This window comes from Manis javanica, chromosome 6 (assembly GCF_040802235.1).
Source record: "Manis javanica isolate MJ-LG chromosome 6, MJ_LKY, whole genome shotgun sequence".
NCBI classification, from domain to species: Eukaryota; Metazoa; Chordata; class Mammalia; order Pholidota; family Manidae; genus Manis; species Manis javanica.
This window is the reverse complement of record NC_133161.1, coordinates 133,646,654-133,671,719: the sequence shown is the minus strand read 5'-3', so window position 1 is coordinate 133,671,719 and position 25,066 is coordinate 133,646,654. Positions and strand designations below refer to the sequence as shown.

Here is a 25,066-nt window from a genome sequence, read left to right as displayed (position 1 = left end):
AATAGTTGGTCACCTTAGAAGTAATATCTACTTGTGGGATTAATACAGGGGTAAAATAAAGTAAAGGTACCACTTGTAAAACACCTGTTATACAGCTGGTATTTGCTAAACAGTAATTATCAACATTATTATAGATGTTGAGAGTCTTTGGGGGTTATTTAAATCTCTTGAGGAAGTACAGTGATTTAAATTGATTTGCATTTCCATACAGCCTTGTAAAAACACCCTTAATTCATTCATTCAAAAAATATTTATTGAACAACTGAGCCAGATACTATGTATGTGCTGAACCCTTCAACAAACAAGACAACCAATGGAGCTTACATTTTATTTAGGAGAGAAGACAATTATGCAACAGTCTCATACGGAAGGTTCTTTAGAAAAGCTGATCAAGGAAAGCTTCATAGGGGTGCTAAGATTTACAGAATAAAACAGACCAGCCTGGTGAAGAGCAGGGAGGCTGGCAAACAGAATGGACCTGAATCACGAGAGGCTTGAGGTATTTCAGGAGGAAAGGAGGCCAGTAGAATGAGAAAACAAGAATGACATGGATTAGGTGTGTGGAGGGAGGCAGGATCTGTTCATGAAGGGCCTTTGATGCCAAGGAAGGTGTTTTCATGCTCCATGAAAGGGATTCACCTCTTTGTTCAGTCTGGATGAAGGAAAGAAGTTTCTAGATCAAACATATCTTGTAATAGTCTGTATTTACAGTTTAATAACTCAATTTTTTACTAAACTTTGCCTTGGTCCATAGTGACCAGTTTTAAAAGATGGATTAATCCACATACCAAAGTCTGTGTGAATGTGTCTTTCAGAGCTCTCTGATCTACAGTGGATATTCATGCTTCAGGCCATTGACAGACAAGAGTGTCTCTGTTTGGGATCTGGGAACCAGGGAAGTTGAGGATCCTCTACATGGTTCATCTGTAAAGAGAAAGGTCCCAAGGCCTTAGCAGCGAGTCAGCCCACTGTGAAAACTGTCCCACGTTGCCATGGGCATCTCAGATCTTCACTAGGGAATGGTGCAGGAAGAGAAGTGACATAGGAAGCCATCTGGGATTCATAGATATGCATGTGTCATGCAGGGTAACCTGGTCCAAACAGCTTATGTGCATTCTCAGCCCCACAGGACCATGCAGTGCTTAATAAAGCATCTTAATTTGGATTTAATAGGATATCTGCTGTGTGCTAAAAACAGAAAATTGCTAATTATTAATGACATAATTATTAAAACTTAACACCTGGGCAGTTGAAGCTAAACCAAGAGTGGGGAAGTTCCCTAGAATACTGTTTTAATAATTATCTTATTTAATTATTTACACATTTGAATTAAAATTCAACAAGAGTCAGATTAAACCTTAATATAATGTCCTAGGTGGGGAGCTGTATCCAAAGAGTGTGGCTCATTGGGTTTCTGTCTTTTTTCCAAACATAACTAATCACTTCTCAGTATTCCTGATTCCATATTGGTGTGTTTTCTAGGTTCAGACTTCAAAAGTGATCAGAGACATCACATACGTGGATCTGAAGACAAGCTGATGACTTTTTAGTGGACCATGGGTTCTTAGCAAATCTCATTTACCCTTGTGGCTTCAGTCCTGGCCCCTCTATTTATTTTTGGATTATAACCTGCAACCTAGCCCCAGATCTTTGGTTGTCTAACTGCTCACAGGATAGTTCTGCCCGTGCACACCATGTCAGCTCACTGTTAGGCTGTCTGAAACAGAATCAAACTGTCTAGACTAATGTCCTCCCCAAAAGCAAATCTCCATATAGCATCAAGGGATCTGCTAGCCCAGCCCTCCAGCTGCTGTTAGGTACAGAGGCATTTATTTTGGACTCCATCTTTCTATTTTCTCCATCTAGGCAATCATCAGCATCTGCAAATTTCCCTTGTGCTCTCAAATCCATGTTTTCTTTCTATCCATATAGAGCCAACAGTTTAAGGCAGGCCTTGAATGTCACTCTCACATACATTGATTTCTTTGACTTCATTTTCTGTCTATTCCCCTCCCTCCAACACATTGTTACTAAATTATTTTGCTTAAAGTGCATTTTTAATAAAACTATGGCATTCTCTTCTTTAAACTGTTTCAAATACTTGCCTTTGCCTATATATACAACAGAGTTAAAATCTAGTTCCCCACCAATCAGACTGTTCCATAATTTGGCTATAGCTTACTTCTCCAATCTTGTATCCCATTCTTCCTTGAGTAATTTAATATTTATCGTATGCCCATTCTGTACAGACACTGCCTATGTGTGTTTGCTAAACACACACAATATTAAAACTCACTTGCTGAGCACTTTACAATTCTAGGCACTTCTATAGGTGCATTTTATAAACTTACTCCTTGAATTCACAAGAACTATGGGAGGCTCATCTATTGGCTTCACTGCATAGGTGAGGCAGTGAGGCCCACAGAGGTCACCCAGTTTGAATATACTAGGGCCAGGATATCAACCACGACTCTCTATTGCCCCAACACTAAGTACACTTTCTGTCTTCACACACTGCATGGGTTTCTGCCTTCCCATCTTGTCCCTACTTGAAATATTTCTGTCCTACATGAAGCAGCTTCACTTTTTCTGTTGAAACGACTGTCTCTCATTTTTTTTAACCTGAAATAGATTGTAGAGCTGAGATGAAACCACCCTGACACTCCTACTTGCTCTGATCCTCCTTCTGTCTAACTCACAGATTTACTGTTTGCACCATTCATTTGACATTCAACCACACAAAATTTTGTGACAGTTTACCTTATTATTCATTTCTTCGGGATGTTTATAGGCACTGTCTCCCCAGGCAGATTAGAAGTTCATGGAGAGCCAACAGAATTTGCATCTCTCTGCATCCATTCATGTGCCTAACACCCAGTTGGGAATAGTAGGTGTTCCCTAAATGTTGGTTGAATGACTTATGTCTCAGCCTCCTCTAACAACTTTTCTTCCATTACCAGTATGTGGGGCCACAAAAAGTCTTAGTAATAGCACTTTTATTGTGTTGTTATCTTTTTCTAGAATGCCTTACCTCCAGTCCCCATCAGAGTTGATTAACTTTCACTTAGCTTCCTAGGCTTAACTTAGGTGTCACATATCCAAGAAGTTTTCCATGATATCCATCTCCAGCCTAGCTTAGGTGTCTCTCCTCTGTTTCCCTCAACAACTTACATATTCCTCTATGTCATAATACATTAAGGGAATATGCTTCTGTACACATTTTAACATCTCTAAGCTATGAATTCCTTTCGGACAAGGACTGTGTCTTTTTTGTGTTATGTTCTTAGTGCCAAACACAGAACTGATATATGGAAGTAACCAATGACTATTGAATGAATGAACAAATGAATGAATAAGTGAAAAGAAAGCATGTTTGTTTCTAGTAAGTTTCTAACAGCTTTCATGATGAAAGGTCAGACATAGAATATATTCATGGGAACAATTTAATAATACACATAGCCTTATCTCAGTTGGTTGAAACTTCTATATGAACATGGATTATCTGAGGCCACAGTGCATAAAATACAATTCAATTTTAAATATCAACAATGTGCCAGAAGTTGCCACTTAGAAAATGATTTTTCTAATTTCTTTGTGTCTTAGTCACTATGCCAGTTTGGTTCTGATAATTGATTGCACCTCTGGTCAGACCACCTCAGCTCTATGCCATGAATGGTCTACCTTTCAAATTCATCCAGGGGCAGTTTTCCACCTTTGAACTATACTCTTAGGCAGGATTGAAAAGACAGCAAGCATTTCACCAACTTCCACTTCATGAGTTGGATACTTTCCAACTGTGGAGGGAGACAATTCTAGATGATTCTTCCAAGCATGAGGTGTGATCGTCTCACTTAATATACTTACTGTGCTGACAGCTCTGGCCCAGACCACCTTCTATCCTACTTGGGGACTGTCCATTGTTCTCTAGTGTATGATTAGCAGATTAGCTATCATGTAAGAAGCCAGGAAAATGAACTCCCAGTAAGCCCTTCCAAAGCAAGAGTAATTCATTACCCAGCCTGATTTCCACTTAAAATGTACTTTAAGCACACTTCCAACTACAAACCCTAAATCACCCTGTGTTCACAAAGTCCATCATTTTTTATTTTATTGCATGGCGTTGGTGTGACATAATCCCTTGCAGAGCATCTCGGAGTGCTTTACAGATCAATAAATCACTTACCTGCACAGCTGAAGCAACGCCTGCAAGGCCAGCACAGTCATTCTGCAGGCAGCCTGTCCTCCAGGAGGCAAGCAAAGCTGTGTGGGTGCCAAGGATGGGCAGGAGCAGTGGCCAGGCAAAATATGGGTCAGGGGCATGGTGGCATAAGAAGAGAATATGCCAATTAAAACTGTGAATAAAATACATCAAGTTTAAATGATTCTATAACTAAAAGAGTTTACAAATCTGGAACCTTCAGACAGTCTGCAAATCAAGTGTTCAGTCATTAAGTCATCAATTATCTTTCTGTCCTGGAAGATTCAATCTAGCTTTTAAATTGACATAGCCATAAATTGTGGTGTTATGTCTTAGAAGTCCTGGATCATAGAGCCATTGTTCAGTCCCCTACCCTGACCACATTGAAACCCCATTGTCCCTGTCCTAGGAAATACCTGTGAAAGTGCAGATAAGTGTGTGTGCAAGTACACACACACACATACACAAAGCCTCTTTACCTGAAGCCTGATGTGGATTTAATTCTAAAAATGATTAATTGGTGCTCATTTTATACAAGACATCCTGTTCAAGTCAGCAGAAGATAAAAAGATGAGTAAGGCTCTTGCTTAATATCTTATATTCAGATAATATATAAACATAGAAGAAAGAAGAGACAAATGTAACATAGGCAAGTTAATATTAAATGCTTTGGAGGAGCTATGGGATCCCCAGGAAGGAGAGATCACATCCTCTTGGAGATCATCTGGGAGACTTACAGAAGGGTGACTCAGCCAGGCCTTGAACAATCCCAATGGGTGTAGACAGTTGGAGGGAAGACTAAGTGATCAAAATCACCAGCCAGAGAGAAAGGGCGTGGGCATGGGGATAAGGAAAGAGAAGTGGGACATATGTTCATTAATGAGCGTTCCTGATTGGTCAGAGTGCAGAAAAGGACGGAAAGGCAATATTCAAGAAAGTGGGAAGAATGAAAGCAAAGAGAAGGTATCTGCATGATACCCCGTATTCATGGAGGGGAAAAAGCCATCACAATTAGGAGTGCGTGACTAATAGTTCAGCTAGAGGAAAGACCAACACTGAAATTTTCAACCGATCTGATTCCCATGTGACGGTCACACTTTGACCTTGGAACAGGGAAAAAGGCTGATGTTGAGGTTCCCTGGAAGCTACAGGAGGCCAGGTGGCATTGTGTACTCAGTGGAGCATGTGCCCGGAATTGCACCCCAGTGGCTCATAGAAAATGCTTATTCAAGATAGGAACCTAATGGAAAGCAACCTAAGAGCTGGATGGAGGGGCCACTTAGTTTGTGAAGAACTGATGTGTCGTAACCAGTGTCAGAGATGATATATGTTAATCATCCAATCAGAGGTTGTTACAAAGAGACAGCAGTCGGGCAAGATGGTTCCCTTGAAAAACCGCTATAATTTCATCCTATAAATATGTGTTGGGCTTTTGCTGTGGATATAAATATGGTAAGTCTTGGCTCAGGCTGTTACAAAGCTCATGGGTATCTGGTGGGTGAGAGATGCTAAGCAAATAACCATACCACAGTGGGATAAATGCTAAGAATTGGAGTTTGGCCCCAATAAATGACACCCTTACTTTATAAACCAGTCGGCAGGTGAGACAAATGAATAGTCATACACAAGCCAAATATCATGTTCACTAGTGGTAAAGAGGATACTAGAGAATTAGGCTTGGAGAGTGAGTGATAGTGAACTTCTAATTCTGAAACTCCAAATGAGACTGCATGCAGGCGGATGCCAGCTGTGCTGTGGATACACCAGGCCCTGTGGGACACTGACCCTGTGAAACATGCATAAGGAGGAACGCAGCAGAATACAGCTTTCTAAGGGAAGCCTGGTTCCAAAACAGAAGACTGATGTAGTGGAAGGTCCTGCCCCAGATTTACTAATTAGAATAAGCCCCTCCCACCTTTGGGGAGATGAAATTAGGGTACAGAGGGAAAGAGACCAAGGGTGTTCTGGCTAACTGGCTTCCCTCGGACTCCTCACCAGGTGTGCATGATGTCCTCCGGGAGCTCTGGCGAGAAGCAGTGGTAATTTGAATTGGAAGGAGGGCAGAGAGGAGTCGGGGCTGGGAAACCTGTAGCAAATGGGCGTCCACTGGACCTTAAAGCATGACTGGGAGTTTTCCAGGGAGGACAGAAGAAACAATGTAGATTGAAAGTACTTGATGACCAGGAAGGACATGATGTACTGGGAGTCACAAGGTGTGGTGGAGGGTGCGTAAGAGTTGAACCTCTTGGAATGTAAGTGGAAACACAGGCTGGTGCTTGGTTCTGAATGGCCTCAGGTGCTGGGACAGGAGCTTGGATAGTATTAGGGAGGCAGTGGGGAGCAACTGGAGGTGTTCAGGCAGAGAGGTGATATGATCAGCATCGTGTTATATAAATGCCTTGAATGCAATGTGTGGAGTGACTGCTGGATGTGTGGGAGGTGGATGGGGGTAAGCATGCAGATAGGAAGAGGGGGAGGCTAGGGAACCAGTTGCTGCAGTGTTTCAATAGACTCCATCCCCATTTGGACTCTCTGACTGTGTTCAAATGGAGGAAACAGGACATAAATCCAAGGTAAAGTATTTTTTTCATGTCTAAGGTAATTCCTCTAATTTCTTATCATTTTTTCTGATGGTACTGATATTTCATTCCCTGTCAACTACCATTTTAAGACAACAAAGAAATGTTTCAGCAGAATTTTTATTTTCCTTCTACCTATTTTGTCTCCACAGTATCTCCCAAAATTGTAGAGATTTCTTCAGATATCTCCATTAATGAAGGGAACAATATCAGCCTCACCTGCATAGCCACGGGTAGACCGGAGCCTACGGTTACCTGGAGACACATCTCCCCCAAAGGTAAGAGGAGCAGTTTGCTGTGTCATGTCACAAGAGGAAATGGGAGCATCGTTGGCCATGGCCAGCAGGTCATGGTGTTGGTGACTTAGTCCGAAGGCTCTTACACGTTTAGAAACTTGATAACAATATACTCATGACTGCAGAGAATTCTGGGGTTGTCTGCCAGATATGCATATCCCCTTAAGATTTCAGAAATCACATTTGATTGTCTCTCCCATCCCTGGGAAATCAATCCCAGTTGCTTCTAGGTGAAATAGTGGTGAGATGTTCTGGGTGTCCTTCACTGGTCGGGTTTGATGACAGCACAATCAGCTTTGGCGACATTGTCCAGCTGATTGTTTTAAGAGGTAGAAAACAAACATGCAATGATGAACGAGAGCTTTTGAATGGCCGTGTTCCCGAAAGGAAAATGACCAAATCTGCCTCCTCAGCACTGCCAAATATGTGGTCGTCAGTCCATTAGCTGTTTTGTGGTTTTGTTGTTGTCCTACTCTAATGAATCCTAGATAACATACAACTTAATGTGTGACTAGAGTGCAGAGTTTACTTTGTCTAAATGTCTAGATGTTTTGTGGACCAGATTGGACAAAGTATTATTTTGTGCTTTCATGGATTGAACATTAAACCTTTAGAATTTAAGGCAAGAGGCCATTTATCATTAAGCTAGCTTTTATACAAAGTACATCAAATTATTTCATTTGTTCTTAAATATTTACTGAGTGCTTGTAATAGTCCAGGCACTCTTCTAAGCACTGGTGGTAGAGCAATAAACCAAAACACACAATATCCTGCTCTCATGAGTTCATATTTTCATGAGACAAGTGAAAAAAGAAGAGAGGGAGGGAGAGAATAAACAATATAACAGGTGGGGATTAAGATGAGAAAATGGTGCAGTATAAGCAGTACACAGAAGGATAAGAAGTTTGGTCAGGGAAGGACTTTGAACAGGTGGCATTTAATCAGAGCCATGAATTTGGATTCTTAATTGCTTTGCTTGTTGCTGGTTAAGGAGAAACATATTTACGTGAGTGCGTCTATATGTATGCATGCATGTATAAGGGAATATGCATGGTGAGCAGTGCAGGATGCTAAAAGAACCATAGTGGTAGTTGTTTTGGTGTAGCATGTTGGGTCCCCCAAAAGCAGACCGTGAGAAGGTGGCTGGTGGAAGAAGCTTATCCAGGTCCTCTGGGGATCAACCCCTGTGAAAGGGGGGGAAGGAGGCAGGACTGGGCAGAGGATGCAGCCCAGTGGAGGATCTCATCTGGTGGGAAGTCTGTCTTTTCTGGGAGTTCAAAAGTTAGGATTACCTTTCAGAAATGGCCTCTATTGGGGTGAGGGGGGTGGCCTTTCATGCCAGCACAGCAGTCAGTCACAGATGGGCTGCCTCCACCTCGGACCGGGTGCCTCTCCTGGTATGAGACAATCCCCATGAGGGGCTGCACTTGGAGAGACCCCCAAACAGCACGGCAGTCCAACAGGGCAACATTCTCCGTTCCCGAAGAGGGCCACGCGGCACGGTGTCCATACGCTTGGACATTCAGAAAATCAGTTTGGGCCTATATCCTAAAATATCCCCACATTTCCAATTCCCTCTCAGACAGTGACATTTGCCCCGACAGAGGTTCTCAGAGAAAGTGTGGAATAGTCAGTGTGCTGGGCCTGAATTGCTGGGAGCTGTTCCGCCCCACCATTGCTGTTGTTACCCTTGATCAGAGGGTCTGAGAGATTCCTCACGTTTCCCCCAAAGTCTCGATGTGAAACGGCCTTACAGATGGCCTGGCTCACAACCTGGAAGCAGGCTTTTGCTGTGTGTGAGATAATTAGTGATGGGATGTGGCTGTGGCACCCATGGGAGGGAAGGGCATCCAAGTGGGCAGACGTTCGAAGTCCAGGGCACAGGCCATTCATCACTGCTTAACGCCAAATCCCCAGTGCTACAGGATGCAGGGCGGCTTGTGCTGCAGGAGCTGCGGATCATCCATCAGCTCAGGTAGATGTACTGTGCCTTCTGTCAGGGACGCTGTGCCTCTCTCTCCTGCATGTCCCCATTGTCTCCTGTGTGACATCTTTTCTGATTTCCTTCTCTGGCCTTTCCTGGGTGCCTTTCCCTGCTCCTCTGTACGTCTTCTCCTTCTGTGTTCCCACTTAGGTTTTCTCGTTTTGTTCTTAACTTTCCTTTCTCTCCAGCCTCCTAAATAATTCTACTTTAATTCTGTTTCTTTCCACATTTTTTTCTTTCTCCCCCTTTTCTCTTCTCACAATTCCTTTGTCTCTCTCTGGCACTGGAGCCCTCTTCCGTTCATCTTGCTGAAGCTCACACTGCTGTACCATAGAGCCCTCCCTCTTTCCGTGTCCCCAGAGGATTCACCTGAGCCTGGGCCAGATGCTTCCCTTTTACCGGGGTTTTAGCTGCTATGGAAACAGAAGATAGATCAAGGGGAGAGAAGCAGGATAATCAGCATCTACCTGTGGATCAGAGAAATTTAGAGGAACAGCTTTCTCCCGATCCCTGGTTCAGATTAGCTATCCCAGATTCAAACTGATGAGACACGCGGAGCAGTAACTAATCACCCTGGAACTCACCAGGGGTGCCGTTCTCCTGGTGACTGATTATTTGGAGATCAGAGATGTCATTGGGCTGCTGCCAAATCTGAACTGAAGCTGGAGAGCCTTAGCAGTCAGACCTTCATCTTTCCACACTAAGTATTTCCAGAAAGATACCTATTGTAAATAAGTTGGGACAGGCGAGGGGTGCCTTGGAGAAAACGATATACTCCACCTTAACGAAGGCTCCAGAGACAGAGAGCTGTTGTCATCTTTTGTCCCCTTCTGTGCAGTTAGATCATGTGTCAATCTAGACCATTGTTACGTGTGTATCCCTCAGATCTCTGAGTGGATAGCTGCTGGGGGCTGAGCACATCTGGCAACCCGATGGCTTCATTGCATTTTCTCTCTCCTGACAGGTCTATTTGTTCTGTATGTTTCTGAAATATCCTACATTCTTCCATCATAATTCATATGATGCTGCTTGCACCTCTTTAGCACTTCTAGCCTTGGCCACCTTTTGTGTGGGGAAGATTCCTATATTGGCACATTCCCAGGAGGCCAACATGAAACTCAGGTGGAGGTATGCATCCGATCGCTGATGTGTGGGTTCTGCCCACAGATGGAATCAGGGACCACTGAGTGTACTAATGGAGCACCCCCTTTGGGTGCACGTACCTCTACCGTTCACCCATCACAGAATACACTGAAAATAAAATCTCACCGAGGCTACTGAAAGGACACCCGGTACCAGTATCCGGATATTGGCTGGGGCCAGAGAACTGTCTGCAGAGATGTCCTGATTTCTGGTTCACGAGTTCTTTAACACCAGGGAATGTGTCTTCCTCATCCTTGATTTCTGACCTCCCAGCATAGCGGCCAGCACCTAGAAAGCATTCAAGAAATGGTTGTTGATTCAGCAAATCAGGACTTCGAGTTGTCAGTGCCCCAAAGGAACGAGCCTCCTCTCCCAGTCCCAAGGTGTCGTCCTGACCCTTGATCCTCTTCCACTTTGATGTTGCCATCGAGACTCGGTGTGTCTTCCGCTGAGACTCTGCTCGTGCGGCTTGTGCTGCAGGAGCTGGGGTTGCCTGGTCTGCCCAGGGACTTCAGGCCTTTCCGGGTTCTCCCCTAGCAGAGAGCCTGCGGGAGGCAGGGCTCCACTGCTCCCTGAAGGAAGACTCCTCGTCAAGTGCTCTTTCGCAGATGTTGAGAAGGCTCACGACTGACTTTGAGGTGGATCTTCTGTGAGCTCCCGTCTGCCCCGTCCCTGCCTCACTGCGGTCACTCTCCTGACGGGTGTGTTTCTCTGACACAGTCTCCATCTGGCCTTTCTAGGGCCCTCGACCCTTTGGGTGTCTCACTGTTCCCAACCCTACCTGTGCCTCCATAGGCCTCAGTGGCTCCCAACAGTCTCATTTAAAAAAATCCTGGACGCTGTCCAGGAGATTTCGTTCAACTGCATATGAAAATGTGTTGCTCCTCATGGGTTAAAACAATGAAAATAAAAAGAAAGAAATGAGTACAAAAATGAGAAACATTTTAACATTTATCCTCACCCCCCACACCGTGTGTGACCTAAGGTGGTACAGAGGTTGATCGGTTTTTCCAAGGCCATAGAAAGACATACAAAGACCAGGGGGCAGAATTAGAGCAGGGCCCTGGGTCCGCTGGGCTCCAGACCATGCCCTTGTTATGGGTGCTCTCTCTTCCCACACTGCATGCCCTCCACACGGCGCCTGTGACACAGACTCAGCAGCCTGCCTCAGCTGCCAGATCTCTTCCCTTCCCACCTGAGCTCTTCTGCTGGACTTGAAGAGGCCCAGTGGGCAGTGGGTAGCCCTGGGCCTTGTTTCTCAGAGTTTAAATGGCACCAAGTTGGTAAAGACAGAGTCACCCTTGGATGGGAGCTCTCCTCGCTAATGCCCCGAGCCCTGCCCTCCCCCTGCCACATGTCCAACTATTTTCCCATTTGTGAGCACTGACAGGCCTTCTTCCCCAGCCAAGCAGGACACTGAAGCCCTAATTGGCACTGGAGGTATCACAGCTTGAGTTCAACCAGAGCTGGCAGGCGCCAGGAGTCCGGTGACAGCTCTGCGAAAAAGTGTTAGGAGTAGGGCTCTGGCATGCCATCGGCTGACTGAAGCACCCTGGCACTAATGAGCAGCCTGTCAGTACCAGCACTGGGGCCCCATGTGGCACAGAGATCATTAGGATGGCAGACGAGAGAACCTTCTCCAGCAAGGGGAAGCCAGGGATGGCAGGGAAGGAAGACAAAATAGAGCTAAAGTCATCCTCTTACCTACAGATGGTGACTACCCAGGAGAGGACCAGAAAAAGGAAAGAGAAAGATGTTTCTAAAAGATCTCAAGCCAATCTGGACAATTACAGTCTCACCCTGCAATTAATCGATACAGGGTATAAATCCATTATGCTGTGGGGGAACCCAATGCCTAAATTAATTCTCCAGTCATGGCCACCAGGCTATGAAACCAGGAGTAGCCCAAGTTCCCAAAAAACAAGGGCCTTGGGACAAAGAAAGCTTTGGGACCTGTGTCTTCTTGCTACTTGTCAGGGCAGGCTTCCTCCCTTGGGTACCTGCTGCCCCGCCAGCTGCCTGTCTATCTTCTGCTGGAGAATTAGAGTCTAAGAAAGATAATAACAATAAGAAGTTTTTTCCTCTGTTCTTTGATCTCAGAGGTGGACATGGGAAATGGCCAGTGTGTGCTCTATTTCTCTGCTTCCTGAGGGCAGGTGTGAATTTCCCAGCATGTCCATTCTCTGACTTTGAGCAGCTCTGCGCTTTATGGAATGTCTGGCCCTTCTTTGAAGCTTTGGTTATCTTCAGTGGCTCCAAATCCACGTGTGGAAGCTGCCTGGTAAAAGGTGGCAAGTCTGTCCAGAAAAGATGGGCTTTGAAGCCTGTCCCACTGACAGAATTTCCTTCCACTAACCACCAGGTCATGCTGGGGTGGTGACAAACCTCTCCAAAGATGCACTTCTTCATTACTTTTTTCTTGGTTCTTGACATGACACCTAGAGTTTTCATTATTTGGTCTAATATTTGGTCCATTATATAATGCAGTATTTTTCTTCCCTTTTTAAAATTAACTCTTTTGGGTGAAGAATTTAAAACAAAGTCAGTTTTAGTGGGTAAAGGGTAAGCTACAGGATCTTCACTTCTCCACATCATTCTTAGCTGTCAACTGCATGTGTCTCAAACCAATGAAGGAATTCTGTAAGAAAAGTCTCTCCCCAGTGGTCAGCCCCCTGGACCAAGCCTTAGATTCTTCATCTGCAAAACGGAGATTGTAATGCCTTCTTCACATGGATGGAGTGAGAATAAGTGTGTTCAGTCTTGAAAGCACCTGGCCTGGTGGGGACACATAGTGGGGTGACTGACAGCACTAGTTTCCATAGCCTCGGCCAGCCCTTTCCTCTCGCTTCCATTCCCATGAGCCAAGATCAAAAAGGGGAGGAAATTAAAGTTATTTTCTCTGAAAAGGTTGATTTCCTACAAAAGACCAAGCCCAGTCTATTGCTATAATGGATGGATATGCCAAGGTGCCTGATCAGCAGCTCCTGACCCCCACCATTTTCTAATTAATGTAGGTGCTTGATTAAAATTCCCAGAGTACCACAAGTAGCTCTCCCAGGAGAACCAAGTAATTGTAATTGTAAAAGGCATTACAGTGGTCATTGATGGTGGGAGAAAAAATAATAATTGCATCATAATTGAAAGTGGCAGATCTCCTGTCCACAGTAACAGCAGAGCATACGGTATGAGGCCCAACCTGTACTGAGAAAGCAATTTATTATGATAAAGATAAACCAGTGATACAACCTCAAGCATGGGGCAGAGCGATCCAGGAACTCATTAAGCAAATGGCTTAAACATAGGCATACAAACCAAGGTGGAAGAGAAGAAAGCAGAGGAAGACATTTGTAGGTCACTCTTAACTCCGTAATTCTCTCTAACTGTAAAATTACCACTAGATAGATGCAGTTAGGGTAAAATTTGCCAGTGTCAATAGGCTTTTTGTAAGTTTAATATTTATGTTCTGGTTAAAGCAATATTACAGCTGTGCAGCTTCCTACTTCAAAGAAGATGAAAATCATAAAAAGACTAGGGGAAATTAATGAGTGCCGTGGGCCTGGATGGAGAACATATGAAATCAAGGCTCAGTCTAGAAACCGAGGGCAGAAGCGCACACCACAGACACTGTTTGTGGTTTTGCCCAATTATTTTAAAGCTCTTGAAAAATGTTGTAGCATCAGACGTCTGCTGCATTCAGACACTGCTAACAGCATCCTCCCCCTGCCCCCCCTCCTGAGTCTGAGGCTATTTATGCTGGAACTTGGTGACCGTTACCAGGCAGAACTGTTTAGATAGAACAAAAAAGGAAACATAAAAGCAAGGAAGTTGTATCATCCCCGCAGATACTCACCACCTCTGGCTCAGTAAGACGCAAGGCTTATTAAAATGGTAGCCGCCCCCCACCCCCAGGCCAGGAGACCCCATCTCTGGTGAGCGTCCATCATAAGCAGCTCTACTTGAGGTCGAGAAGAGCCCCACAGGGCCAGCCCTCCCCAAAACCACAGCGACCTCCTCGCCATTGCACCCCAGTGGACCAGCTGAAGGCTTCGGGTGTTTCCTGTCTGGGATCCACTGTGGAAGCTTTGAGACAATTTCTTTTCAAAATGCCTTTGTCGCTAGTACTTCCATGTGTGTTTCTACATTTGGCCCCTGAATCTTGTTCTGACCTGGGATGACTGCTTGTCCCCTAGAGTCTAAATTACAACCAGAGCTCCTATCATTCAAAAATAACAAAAACTAATAGCTTGCGATATTTAAAAATGTGCTAGGCAATGTTTTGAACATTGGCACATAGTAGTATGTGTTTCTCATACCTCAGCGTGACACAAGGGCTTAGCCGCGGTGCTATGTAGCACCATTCTCAAAGGGTGGTCGCTGGACCAGCAGCATCACATGGATTATACCGCAGACCGAGGGTGGGACCAATAATCTGCATTTTATCTAGTCCTCTGGGTGACCGTGATGCATACTCAAGTTCAGAATTATGGTTGTGGAGCATGTATTTGCTCTATGTTGGGTACTCTGCTTGGCATGCATTACATCACTCAGTGTCACAAGTGTCCAGTAAGTAGGCATTATTTTCATTTTAACAATAAAGAAATGGAGATTTGAGGGGACAGTTTGCCCACAAACATTAAAAGGCCTAGGTCAAATTCAAATCCAAGTCTTTTTGACTCCAAGATCCATATTCTTAATGTGAATCAATTTCCTGATTTCTGATCCATGGCTCCTTCTAGATCTCTAGGCCATGTCTCCTCTTGGGTTCCAGGTGTCCTGCCAGCCTGGGGCCTATGGTGCATGGGTTGTCCCCTTTTCAAAGCATTCCTGCAAATGCATCGACACCGTGGCCATACCCCAGACTCAGGCTGGACACTGCTTGGCCTCGGCATCCTGTCTTCCCTGGTAATATCAGGCTCTTCTCCGTGGATCTTTGCAGGGAGGGATACCTCTGAGCAAATGATATAGCCCACCCAGAGTGGAGGTTCGTCCTCTCTTCAGTTCTCAGCTGAGTTCTCACCCTCCCACCGAGTGGGCCTCTCAGGGCTTCACCCTCTCTCTGCTCCTCCCCCACCTGGCTCCCGGCCATGGCAGTGATACAGCTGCTTTCTGACTTGGTTTATTTTTTCTTCATTTAAGTATTATCACTTATTCACACAATAGTATGTCTTCTTCTTTGATTGTTATTATTAGGTTGTTTTACACTTTAACAGCTTTAGACATGAAAAGAAATTGCTGGACTCCAGGGTATGTCTTTCATTATCTGACAGCACTCATTTTCCCTACGTGTCCTTCTGGTATTGGGCATCTTTATCTTCCTAGTGGTGTGAAATGCGTTACCTGTGGACAGCTGGAAAGGAATGAGCAGAATACCAATTCAGTTCCTCTGATATCAAGGCTCTAGCCTCCACCCTGGTTAGGTTCCATAAGTTATCCAAATATACCACAGTTGTCCAGGTCACCACCTTGGCACATGGGGTGGGGAGGATGCAGCCGTTCCTCCACTAGCATCTGAACTTCTTACTTCTCTCCAACAGTGACTGATTCCTCTCTGCTAACCTCCTCCCCTGGCCCCAAAAAACAAATCCCTCTTCCCTCTACTAATAGAGAGTTTAAAGGAATGACTTTGGACTTTCTGGTCCCTCCGTAATTGATTCTAGACTCCTCCTGTTTAACTGAGCTCAGCCCCAGAGACCTTGTGTTCCTTCTCTTAATTCCTTGCATCACTGCTTTGCCCTTTACCGAGTGGTTCACAGGGTCACTATGGTTGAAGATATTTAACCAGTCATCTGCATGATAGAGGAAGATGAATGGCTTTCTCTCTCCATTGATTGATTTCTTCCATCATACACCATTCCAGCAAAAGAATTAATCAGAGAAAGTAACGTAGATTTTGTCCCCAAAAAAAGTCCTTGACAAAACCATTTTCATTGTTCATACATGAATAAGCAATTTATTAATTGCTTATTGAGTGCCTACTGTGTGTTAGGCAACTGTCGTAGGCATTGGAGACACAAGATTCAGCAAAACAGAAAAAAAAATCCTGGCTTCATGGAGATTGTATTCTAGTGTGGAAGATAAAAAAATAAGCTGCTGGCTAATTAAACCTTGTAATGTGTTATGTGATAATAACTGGAAAAATGAATCTGGATAAGAAGCAAACAGCTTATCAGGCCTGTGTTTGGGGATTGTAATTTTAAATAGAATAGATGAGGATGGATTCACTAAGAAGTTATCCCATAGAAGTTGAGGGAGAGACGTTTAGATAATTCAAGAAGGAATGTTCTGGCAAGGCTAACAGTGAATACAGAGGCACTGAATCAGTACCCACCTGTCATGTCCAAGGATCATCAAGGGGACCACGTGGCTACCAGCAGATTTATTTATACCTGCCCTCCTCTCCATAGACTATAAGTTGCCTGAGGGCAAGAAGCAGGCTTTTCCTTGCTTACTGCTGTGGGGATCAGTGCTTAACATTTGCCTATAAAATTATGAGCAATTAATCAATGTAATAAATAAATGACTGTGTGCATAAAATAATCTGGAATTTAATGTGAGTAGTTGAGCAAGCATGTTGGAAAATCACAACAGTTCAGTCCGGCATTGTGTCCTCTTAAGTAGTGACTTTCATGTTCTGGAGAATAAAATATCCAGGCCAATAACCATAGTAGCATATGGGAAGACAGAAGGGAAGGTCCATGGAGAAGAGGGGTCCAGGGAGCTGACAGTACAGGTGTCTGACAAATCATCAAAGGGAACAGAGAAGTCACCCAGATAATGGCCAAGGTTAGTGACAAGTAGGGCTGTGAGCCAAGTGTGAAAGCCCTAAAAGAATCATGAGGAATTCAGACCATTGGTCAGCAAAGGAGAAGAGGGGCAGGCGCAGCATTGCCAGAGGGCAAGGGTGCAAGGGGCAGGGCTCTCAGTGAGAGAGTGAAGGGGCGGGTCTCCCAGCGCCCTTGAGGAGGCAGGAGGACTATCACCCTGCCTCCACCTGCCAAACAAACCACCCAGCAATTTCCTGAGAGGGCTACAGGGGAAGCACTGCCCTCCAGAAACAGATGGGGTGCAGCCTGGAGGCCAAGAGCAGCATTTTGCTCAAGTAGTGAGTGTTCAGAGGGCTTGGTGATCTGCCAGGGATGGTGGGAGAAACAGGGATATGTGAGGAATGCCATTCTGCAGGACCCTGAGGAGGGAGGGAGCATTAAAGGCTGCCTGGTCACCCTGGCAGTGAGATGGGAGGCATGTGGGTTGAATCCCAGCAGTCCCCAGGGGAAGAAGTGAGGCCACACCTCACAGATTCTGGCTGCAGCCTGTGCCTGTAGTAAGAGACCAAAATCCCTCTCCTCTGTGAGCTTTAAGGTGGGGTGGTGACACTAAGTAGTCCTTGGCAAGGTGAAGCCTTCTTGTGATCCAGAGCAAGGCTTATCAACCTTTAGGAAGCCATTGAAAGGTCAAGGCAGAGACCAAGACATAATTGGAGTGGAGACTAGAGCATGGAGGGAGAGGTATACAGAGGGCAGAATTGCTGGAACCTGGTGACAGGCTCAAAGTGGGGGAGAGGGACGGGGGACTGCACTGAAAAGGCCTCCCATGTTTCTGGCTTGGCCCCCTTATTGATGCTTTGGGGGACTAGGATTATCCATCGAGCTTTTCTCCCATGTGGTACTGGGGGAGATGTGGGGAACTAGCTGCTGTCTGATTTATTTCTTCCTCTTGACCCATGTGGCTTAGTTCCCTTTTCTCCAAAAGTAATCCTAATAACCCCAGACTTATTTATTTATTTAAAGAATCAGGATTTATTAGGTTGAATAGAAGTGGTAGAGTACAATAGAGACAGGATAGATAGGCAGAATCAATCATCTTTTATTCAACAGATATTTATTGAGTACCTAAAACATGCCAGTGCAAATCTAGGTCTTCAGATTGTGTTGGACACAGCATTCAAGAACCTCTGCCCCATGGGGTTACCATGGGGAAGAACAGGTAGTATTTGACGTAAAGAATGATAGGTAGTGCCAACTTAGGTGAAGTGTTGAAAGTCGGCTTGAGCAGAGACCCGGAGACCTGAGTGAATGGAGATGGCGAATGGGACACGTCCAGATGGTATTCTAGGCAGAGGTACCCACAGTACCAAGGTCAGGAGCTGGGAATGTGTTTTTATGTATGAGGAACAGCAAAGAATGTTGGCACAGAGAGATTACATAGTGTACTTTCAAGAGAGCCAAGTCTGGTCATGTAGTTCCTGGAAAATCATGTTAAAAACTTTGACCTTTATTGCAGTAGCAATCATTGGCAAGCAGGAGAGTGAAATGATCATATAAACGTTTATAAAGAGTCATTTTAACTGTTTGAAGAGGAAGACAGGGATCGAGAGGAAAGTAAGGGTAGCAGGTGGGACACCACTTAGAATGTTGCTCTAGAACATCAAGAAATGGTGATTCCACAATGTTTCATCTGCAGTATATTCTGAAATTAAAGCTGGTGAGATTCGCTGATGGATCGGATGGGTGTTGCAAGAACAAATCAGGAATCAGTGATGACTCTAAGATCCAAGGCCCATGTCACTGGTGACTAGAAATATCTTTCGCTGTCACCCAGAATGCAAAGAGGAATGGGGTCATCAGGAGAAATAAGGAGCTTGGTACTTTAAATGTAAGTGGAAATGTTGAGTAGATAGTTGGCTATACAAGGATACAGGGGCTAGAAAAATAAATCTAGGGGTCATCAGCAGTAGGATGGTATTTAGAGCCATGAGTCTGCTATCACTCCCTACAGAGTAAAGACAGAGGAGATTTCTGTGGACTGGGCCTTGGGGCATTCAAATACTTAAATGGAAAGAAGAGAGGATCTGGCAAAGGTGACTGTGATGGAGTGACCAGAGAGTTGTGAAGGAGCTGAAAGCCAAGAGAATGTTTCATGGAAGGAGGGAGTGACAAATAGCACAGGTGTTATTTGGAAGTCAAGGGAGATGGGGACTGAGAACTGATATAAGGCACTTCTATGATGCATTGGCAAGAATGGTTCTGGTGAAAGATGGTAGATGCAAGATCAATGGAAAGGAGAACAATGTTTTGAAGAAATGGAGAGAATAATAAAATTTGTGAAAAGTTTTTCTATAAAGGGTAGCAGACTATGGGTTAGTGGTTGGAGAGGAGGATGGGGTCAAAGAAAGCCTTTTTCCCAAGGTCTAAGTACACACCCCCACCCCCTGCCAATGCCCAGAGGAGGCTCCAAAGGGAATGAAAGAGAAAGGCCAACAAAATACCCAAAAATCATGAACAAACAAAACCCAGGTCCTCCAGCTGTTTGGAGCAAATGTTTCGGCCCTGCAGATCTATGCCCTAGAAACTGGGCTGCCTCAGTGTTGCTGAGTCTAGGTCAGGCAGGGCAGAGGAAGCAGATAATCCCGGTGTTGAGTCTAGAATAATGTTAGAGGTAGCGGGGAGTTCAGCTCCCTGGAAGGAAGTACCTCCTGGACAGGTAGTGACTTCTCCACCTAATTCTGGATCACAGGTAAATTCCCGAGTATCCATCCAGTATGTTTCTCCTCAGAGTCTTACCATTGCTCTCATTACCCTAGAGGCGCACTGTGTAAAATACAAGGATTAGAGGGAATGGGTTCCATGCCTCCTGCATCTCCGTTTCTCACCTGAGCCCATTGAAAATCCGGGCAACTGAGCGTGACTGCAATGTTTTCCTCAACATAAGTCTGCTTCCTTGGGCTTTGCTGCCAGGCATCCACACTGACCAGCCCCTGCTCTGCTCTTGAATGGTCACATTCCTCTGTGTGTGGATCTTTTTTCTCTCTTTATCACAGTACTTCCCTAGGCCTCTTGATTTTGGTCACTCAGGTGTTGTCATGGCGATGACATCCTCAGCAGAGTGAGGCTGCTCATGTTGTCATGGTTATAAGGACCTCTTGATGAGAGCCCTACTTTATTGTCTGCATGATGACAGCAGTAAGGGACCCTAGGATTTCTTGGCAAGTCTGAATTCTTTAGGCTGGGAGTTAGTCGTTCTGAGCCTAAAAATGCAAGTGGCGGTAATTAGAGAAATAGCAGCAGTCTTCAGTAGTTCAACTCTATCCATTTGAAAAGAAAATTGAAAAAGAGGTCATCACCACCATCCTCACCATAATTACCTTCCTTTCCTCCTCCTCCTTGTCCTAGTACCTAACATTTTTTACTGAAGGTTGGCCAAGTTCCAGGCACTTTTGTATGTGTTTTACATACATGAACTCTTTAATTTTCTTGACCACCTTAAAATATAGATGCTATTACTGTGCTTTCATGAATGAAGGAAGCGAGAGCAGAGAGCTCACTCCGGCAACTGGCTCAAAGGCATGGCCTCCTCTGCAAGGTGCCCAACACTTTAACCAGGTGGTTTGGCTGCAGATGCCTCACTCTGAACCCACTGTTCTGCTGTCTACTCTCATCCGGTTCTACTGTTGACAGCGAATCGGCATGAATCAGCACAGCTATCAAAGGACTTGCTAACTCAAGCCATGTTTTTTTGCTAGAATTCAAATGTTTATATCTTTACAACACTTTGACGTTTGAAAATATTTTCATTTGATTCGCTAACGAGGTTGGTATTGCTATTAACTTTATGGTAGAGATGAGAAAACCCAAGTTTGGAGAGTCTGTGATTTCCCAAGGAAACTTGGCTGCTAAACTGTATGTCAGACTAGGCCTGAACACACAACTACCTATAGGTTCAGAATCTAGGGTTTTGTTACACCTTTCTGCATGCCATATTGTATTACAGAGCCTGGGGAGGAGAGTTGCCAGACCATGTAAGGAGAATGGTTATGGAAAGAGTGATTGGCATGTCTTGCAGTGTCACTCTTGTCACTGTACATCCTGCCGGGCCCTCCTTAGTCGACGCCTGGTGACTCTCCTGTTATGGTGGCAACTCTCATCTATCCCAACATAGGCAGGACAGCAGCAGCCTTCATTCCATCCCATCTTCTGTCATTGATTCTTGACCACTTTGAGCAAGTCGTGTAACCTGTGTGGGAAAACCCCAATTAAAGGTTAATTGCAGCTCTGTGTCTATGCTGATTTTCAGAAAATGACAAACACAAGCAAGTTCCCTGGAAGCTAGCCTTCTAGAAAGTACAACTTTTAAGGCAGAAGCAACTCAGGCCTGAGTTGATGGACCCTGTCATTCGAGTACAAGGGAATTGTGGGAGATGTGGGTGGGATGACACTAAGATTAACAAATGTGATAAAAACAACATAGTGCAGGCTTTTAGTGTTCTTATTATGTGCCAGCGCTTTACCGGTATCAGCTCGTTTAATCTTTGGAATTGCCCTATGAATTTCAATACTATTATAATACATATTTGACAAATGAGGAAACTGAGGTGCAGAAATGTTAAATCATTTGCTGAAGGCCAAGTAGCTGGTATGAGGTAGAGCTGGAAGCTGAGCCTCGCCTCCTGGGTCCACCTGTAGGTACCAGCATGCTCTTTCATGCGTATGGACGAGTCTTAGGATCTGGGTCTGAGCATAATCAGAGGCATGACCTGGCGACTTTCAAGGCTTGAGTTGATTATATTTTCTAAACAGTGTCTCCCTGGACACATTGCTCACCCTCTCTGAGCCTTTAGTCATCTCATCTGTAAAGAAGATCATGATAGAGTACATAGTCTAGGCTTCTTGTAAGGATTTCATGAAGTAACACATGTGAATGCACGTCTTATGCCTGGTATAAAGTAAATGCTCACTAAATGTTTGTCAGAGAGTGGAGGCACCAAAGGTAGTGCTATCAGCAAGCATTCAGGGCATGTAACTAACCCTTATCCTAAACAATAACATGATCTCTTATTTTTACAGATGAACAGGCTACTCCCAACACTTGAGTGAGGTGTTGTAGGTCATATGGGCAAGTAAGATATGGATGTCCAACCCAGTGCCTTTCAACTACACCCCATTCCATCCAGTGTAGAATTCAGCCAATACTATTTTTAAATGATCTCTTGGGCTGCCATTTCCTTTTGACAGTGTTTCCAAGAGCCTCAGTTTCCCCTTGAGTCAAGCCTACAGCCTCTTCTAAGTTCCCCAGTGGAATCGGGCTCCTAATGAATGTCCATGGAATAGAGATAGTTAGTACCTGATGGCCTGCTGACTTGTCCTGTACCAAAATAAGCTCACAATTAGCATCATCCAATTTGGATGGGAACAGAAGTTTAATCAAAGAAACAAAAAGTGACTGAAATTTAACCAAAAGAATTAAATTGCCATAGGTTTTAATAAACAAAAAACACAAATGGAAAATTCTATTTCTACTATAAAAAAAATCACTTACCTGTCATGTAACAGTCCAGTCCTGACCTGGGGTGTGTTCTTGTCATTTCAATGGGAGCAATGTTCCAACCACATCAAATCAAGCTCATACAGCTATCAGCTAGGATGCCCACCTGCAGGGATGGGAGGCATGACAAAGAGCCTCCTCCATCCCCATTTCCCAAAAATGTAGCTTGGACAGAGGGTCAGGGCTGTCCACAGGACTTGATAATATGAAGATTTTTTCTGCTGTCTTGATGTGATTCTTACACATCAGTTTTGGGGGCTTTTCCCATGTGCCTTTTTAAATGAAAACTCCCTTCTCTGCCTGGCTAATCGATAGGGCAGCCTAGCGAGAGAAGGCCCGTCTGCCACCCTCTCTTCCCACGCCTGGGCTGCTGAGTGAGTTGAACACAAAGTGAGAGAGAGCCAGGAGGGTCACAGCGGTGTCTCTTTCAAGATACCAGTTAGATACAAAAGGGAATTAAAAACTTCATGGTGAGTTGTTATCACTTTACCCAGGTCTCGCCTCAGAGAGCTCTCCAGCTGGAGAGTGCTGAGAACTCAGCCCTTTAGAGCTATTACAATTCATATTGACTATAAACTTCCCACTGTGCGAATAAAGGCAAGGGGGAGCTTGCTAAGTGCTCAGAGGGGCGGATGTAAGTTATTTCACCATCTGATGATATACACCATGTTGGGAAACATTAAGAGGAAAACAAAAAGGGAGACAAGAAAGAAAAGAGTGGTCGGGAAGCTGGCAGCTGATGCCCAGTGCTCCCTGGTGAAATCCTGGCTGAGACACATGGGTGACACGGAGGGGGCCATTCTGCAGGCACTTGTCTTCACTAATGAAGCTTGGTTTCTCTGGTCTATGCTTGGGGAAAGGGGAACCTTCAACACACAGATGCCCACCTGACATGCCAGCGTCTCACAGGAGAGAGGGTGGCAAGGAAGTCTGGAAAGTGAGGGGCACTTTTGGCAGGACATCTGGTTTGACTCGTGGCTGTGCCAGTTACTAAGTGGGTGACCCTCCACAAACCAGTGAACCTCACTGAATCTCTGCTACCTCATCTGTAAAATAGGATCACAATATGAGATTGGCAATCTTACATGGCAGGTGCTTTGTAAACACAAGACATTATGTGCATTTTCGTCCTTAAAAGTTCTGTGTTAATCAAGCGTGTGTTCCAGGGCAATGCCAAGAAAGTCAGGAAGGCAAGGAGGTGAGATGTGAACCCAGTACAGAGCAAGCTTCTAAGACAAAGATATTTTTATGTTTTTGCAGGACAAACTCAAAAAGCAAATGATGTCATTGTTGTTTCTGACTGTTGTTATAACAGTAGCAATTATCACTTGTTCCCATTAGCTTTGTTAAGTTTGACATTTATTTATGCAGAGTCATTCATCTGAAAGTTCACCTAAGCATTTCACAAATGCTACATAGACTGTAGGCCGAGTGAGGAGAGTCGAATCTGGAACTTGTTCAAAAAGAGCAGAACAGTAGGGCACACTGTGCGGAACAGAAATCACAAGACAAATCGCAGGAGACAAGGAAGGTTTGCATGGAAGCTCATACAATCTGGCCTGCATCTTTGATTTGTACAGGACTGAAAATCTCAAAACCAGTGCTGGTTCTCGCTGCCCTATTTCATGACACCCTGAGATGCAGACTACGGTCAGTAGACCAAATCTGACCTGCTAGCTGCTTTTGAACAGCCTGTCTGTTCAGGAAGAACTTTACATTTTTAAATGTTTGAAAGAAACTAATGAAGAATAATATTTCATGAAATGTGCAAATTATTTGCAATTACAATGTTTTATGAGAATGTAAGACAGTTTTATGAGAACACAGACACACCCATTTGTTTATGGCTGCTTCTGTCAAAGAGGGTTAGAGTTGAGTAGTTGCAACTAGACTGCATGTCCTACAAAGCCTAAACTATTTATTATTTGGCCCTTTAGAGAAATATGCTGATATCTGTACTGCATGAAGGCTAGCTGACTCCTGACAGCTCTAATCACAGCTATTAAAATTCTTGTTTTTATCCACACTCTCTTCTTTGGTTCCCTTTTCTTCTCATCATTCTGTGACTTTACGGTTATGGTAGTCCTCATCCACACCAGTATGATCCTTCCAATAGTGGTCCTCCCAAGAAGGGCCCCAGGCCAATCCTCAGGGTCTCCTCTCTGGCTTACAGATGTTACACTTCACCTGACAGCTATGGCTCATCTTGCTTTTGACCTCTGCTGCCACAAGGCTCTTGCTTGTCTGGCCCCAGAAGAGTGCTTCTTTGATCTGCAGACCATTCTGTGTTGTACCTCCTGTGTCTTCTTTGGAGTGGCCTTTGTCTGGGGTGGGTGGTGGAGCATCATGAAAAGTCAGCCCTCGCCCCTGGTCTTTGATTTGTTAGCTTAAAACATGCTTGCTGATCTGTTGTTGATTCTGGTTTTCCCCTTGAGGAAATTTGTTCAGATGTTATTGCTGTTTTTCTCTTTCAGGTACATTTTATGGTAGCATCTGCACCTGCCTTCACTAGGGGTCTAGTGGGTGGTTGCCATCTCCTGGGAGGAGC

General features: G+C 44.6%; 1 protein-coding gene across 6 annotated transcripts in view; it reads left to right on the top strand.

The window, feature by feature from the left end:
- Nucleotides 1-25,066, top strand: part of NTM (neurotrimin) — a 929,477-nt gene that overhangs the window by 811,459 nt on the left and 92,952 nt on the right. For all 6 annotated transcript variants that reach the window (XM_037000867.2, XM_073239476.1, XM_073239473.1 and 3 more), the window contains one exon: nucleotides 6,930-7,055. In XM_037000867.2, the coding sequence (XP_036856762.2) occupies nucleotides 6,930-7,055 (126 nt within the window). The remainder of the gene's footprint in view (nucleotides 1-6,929; nucleotides 7,056-25,066) is intronic.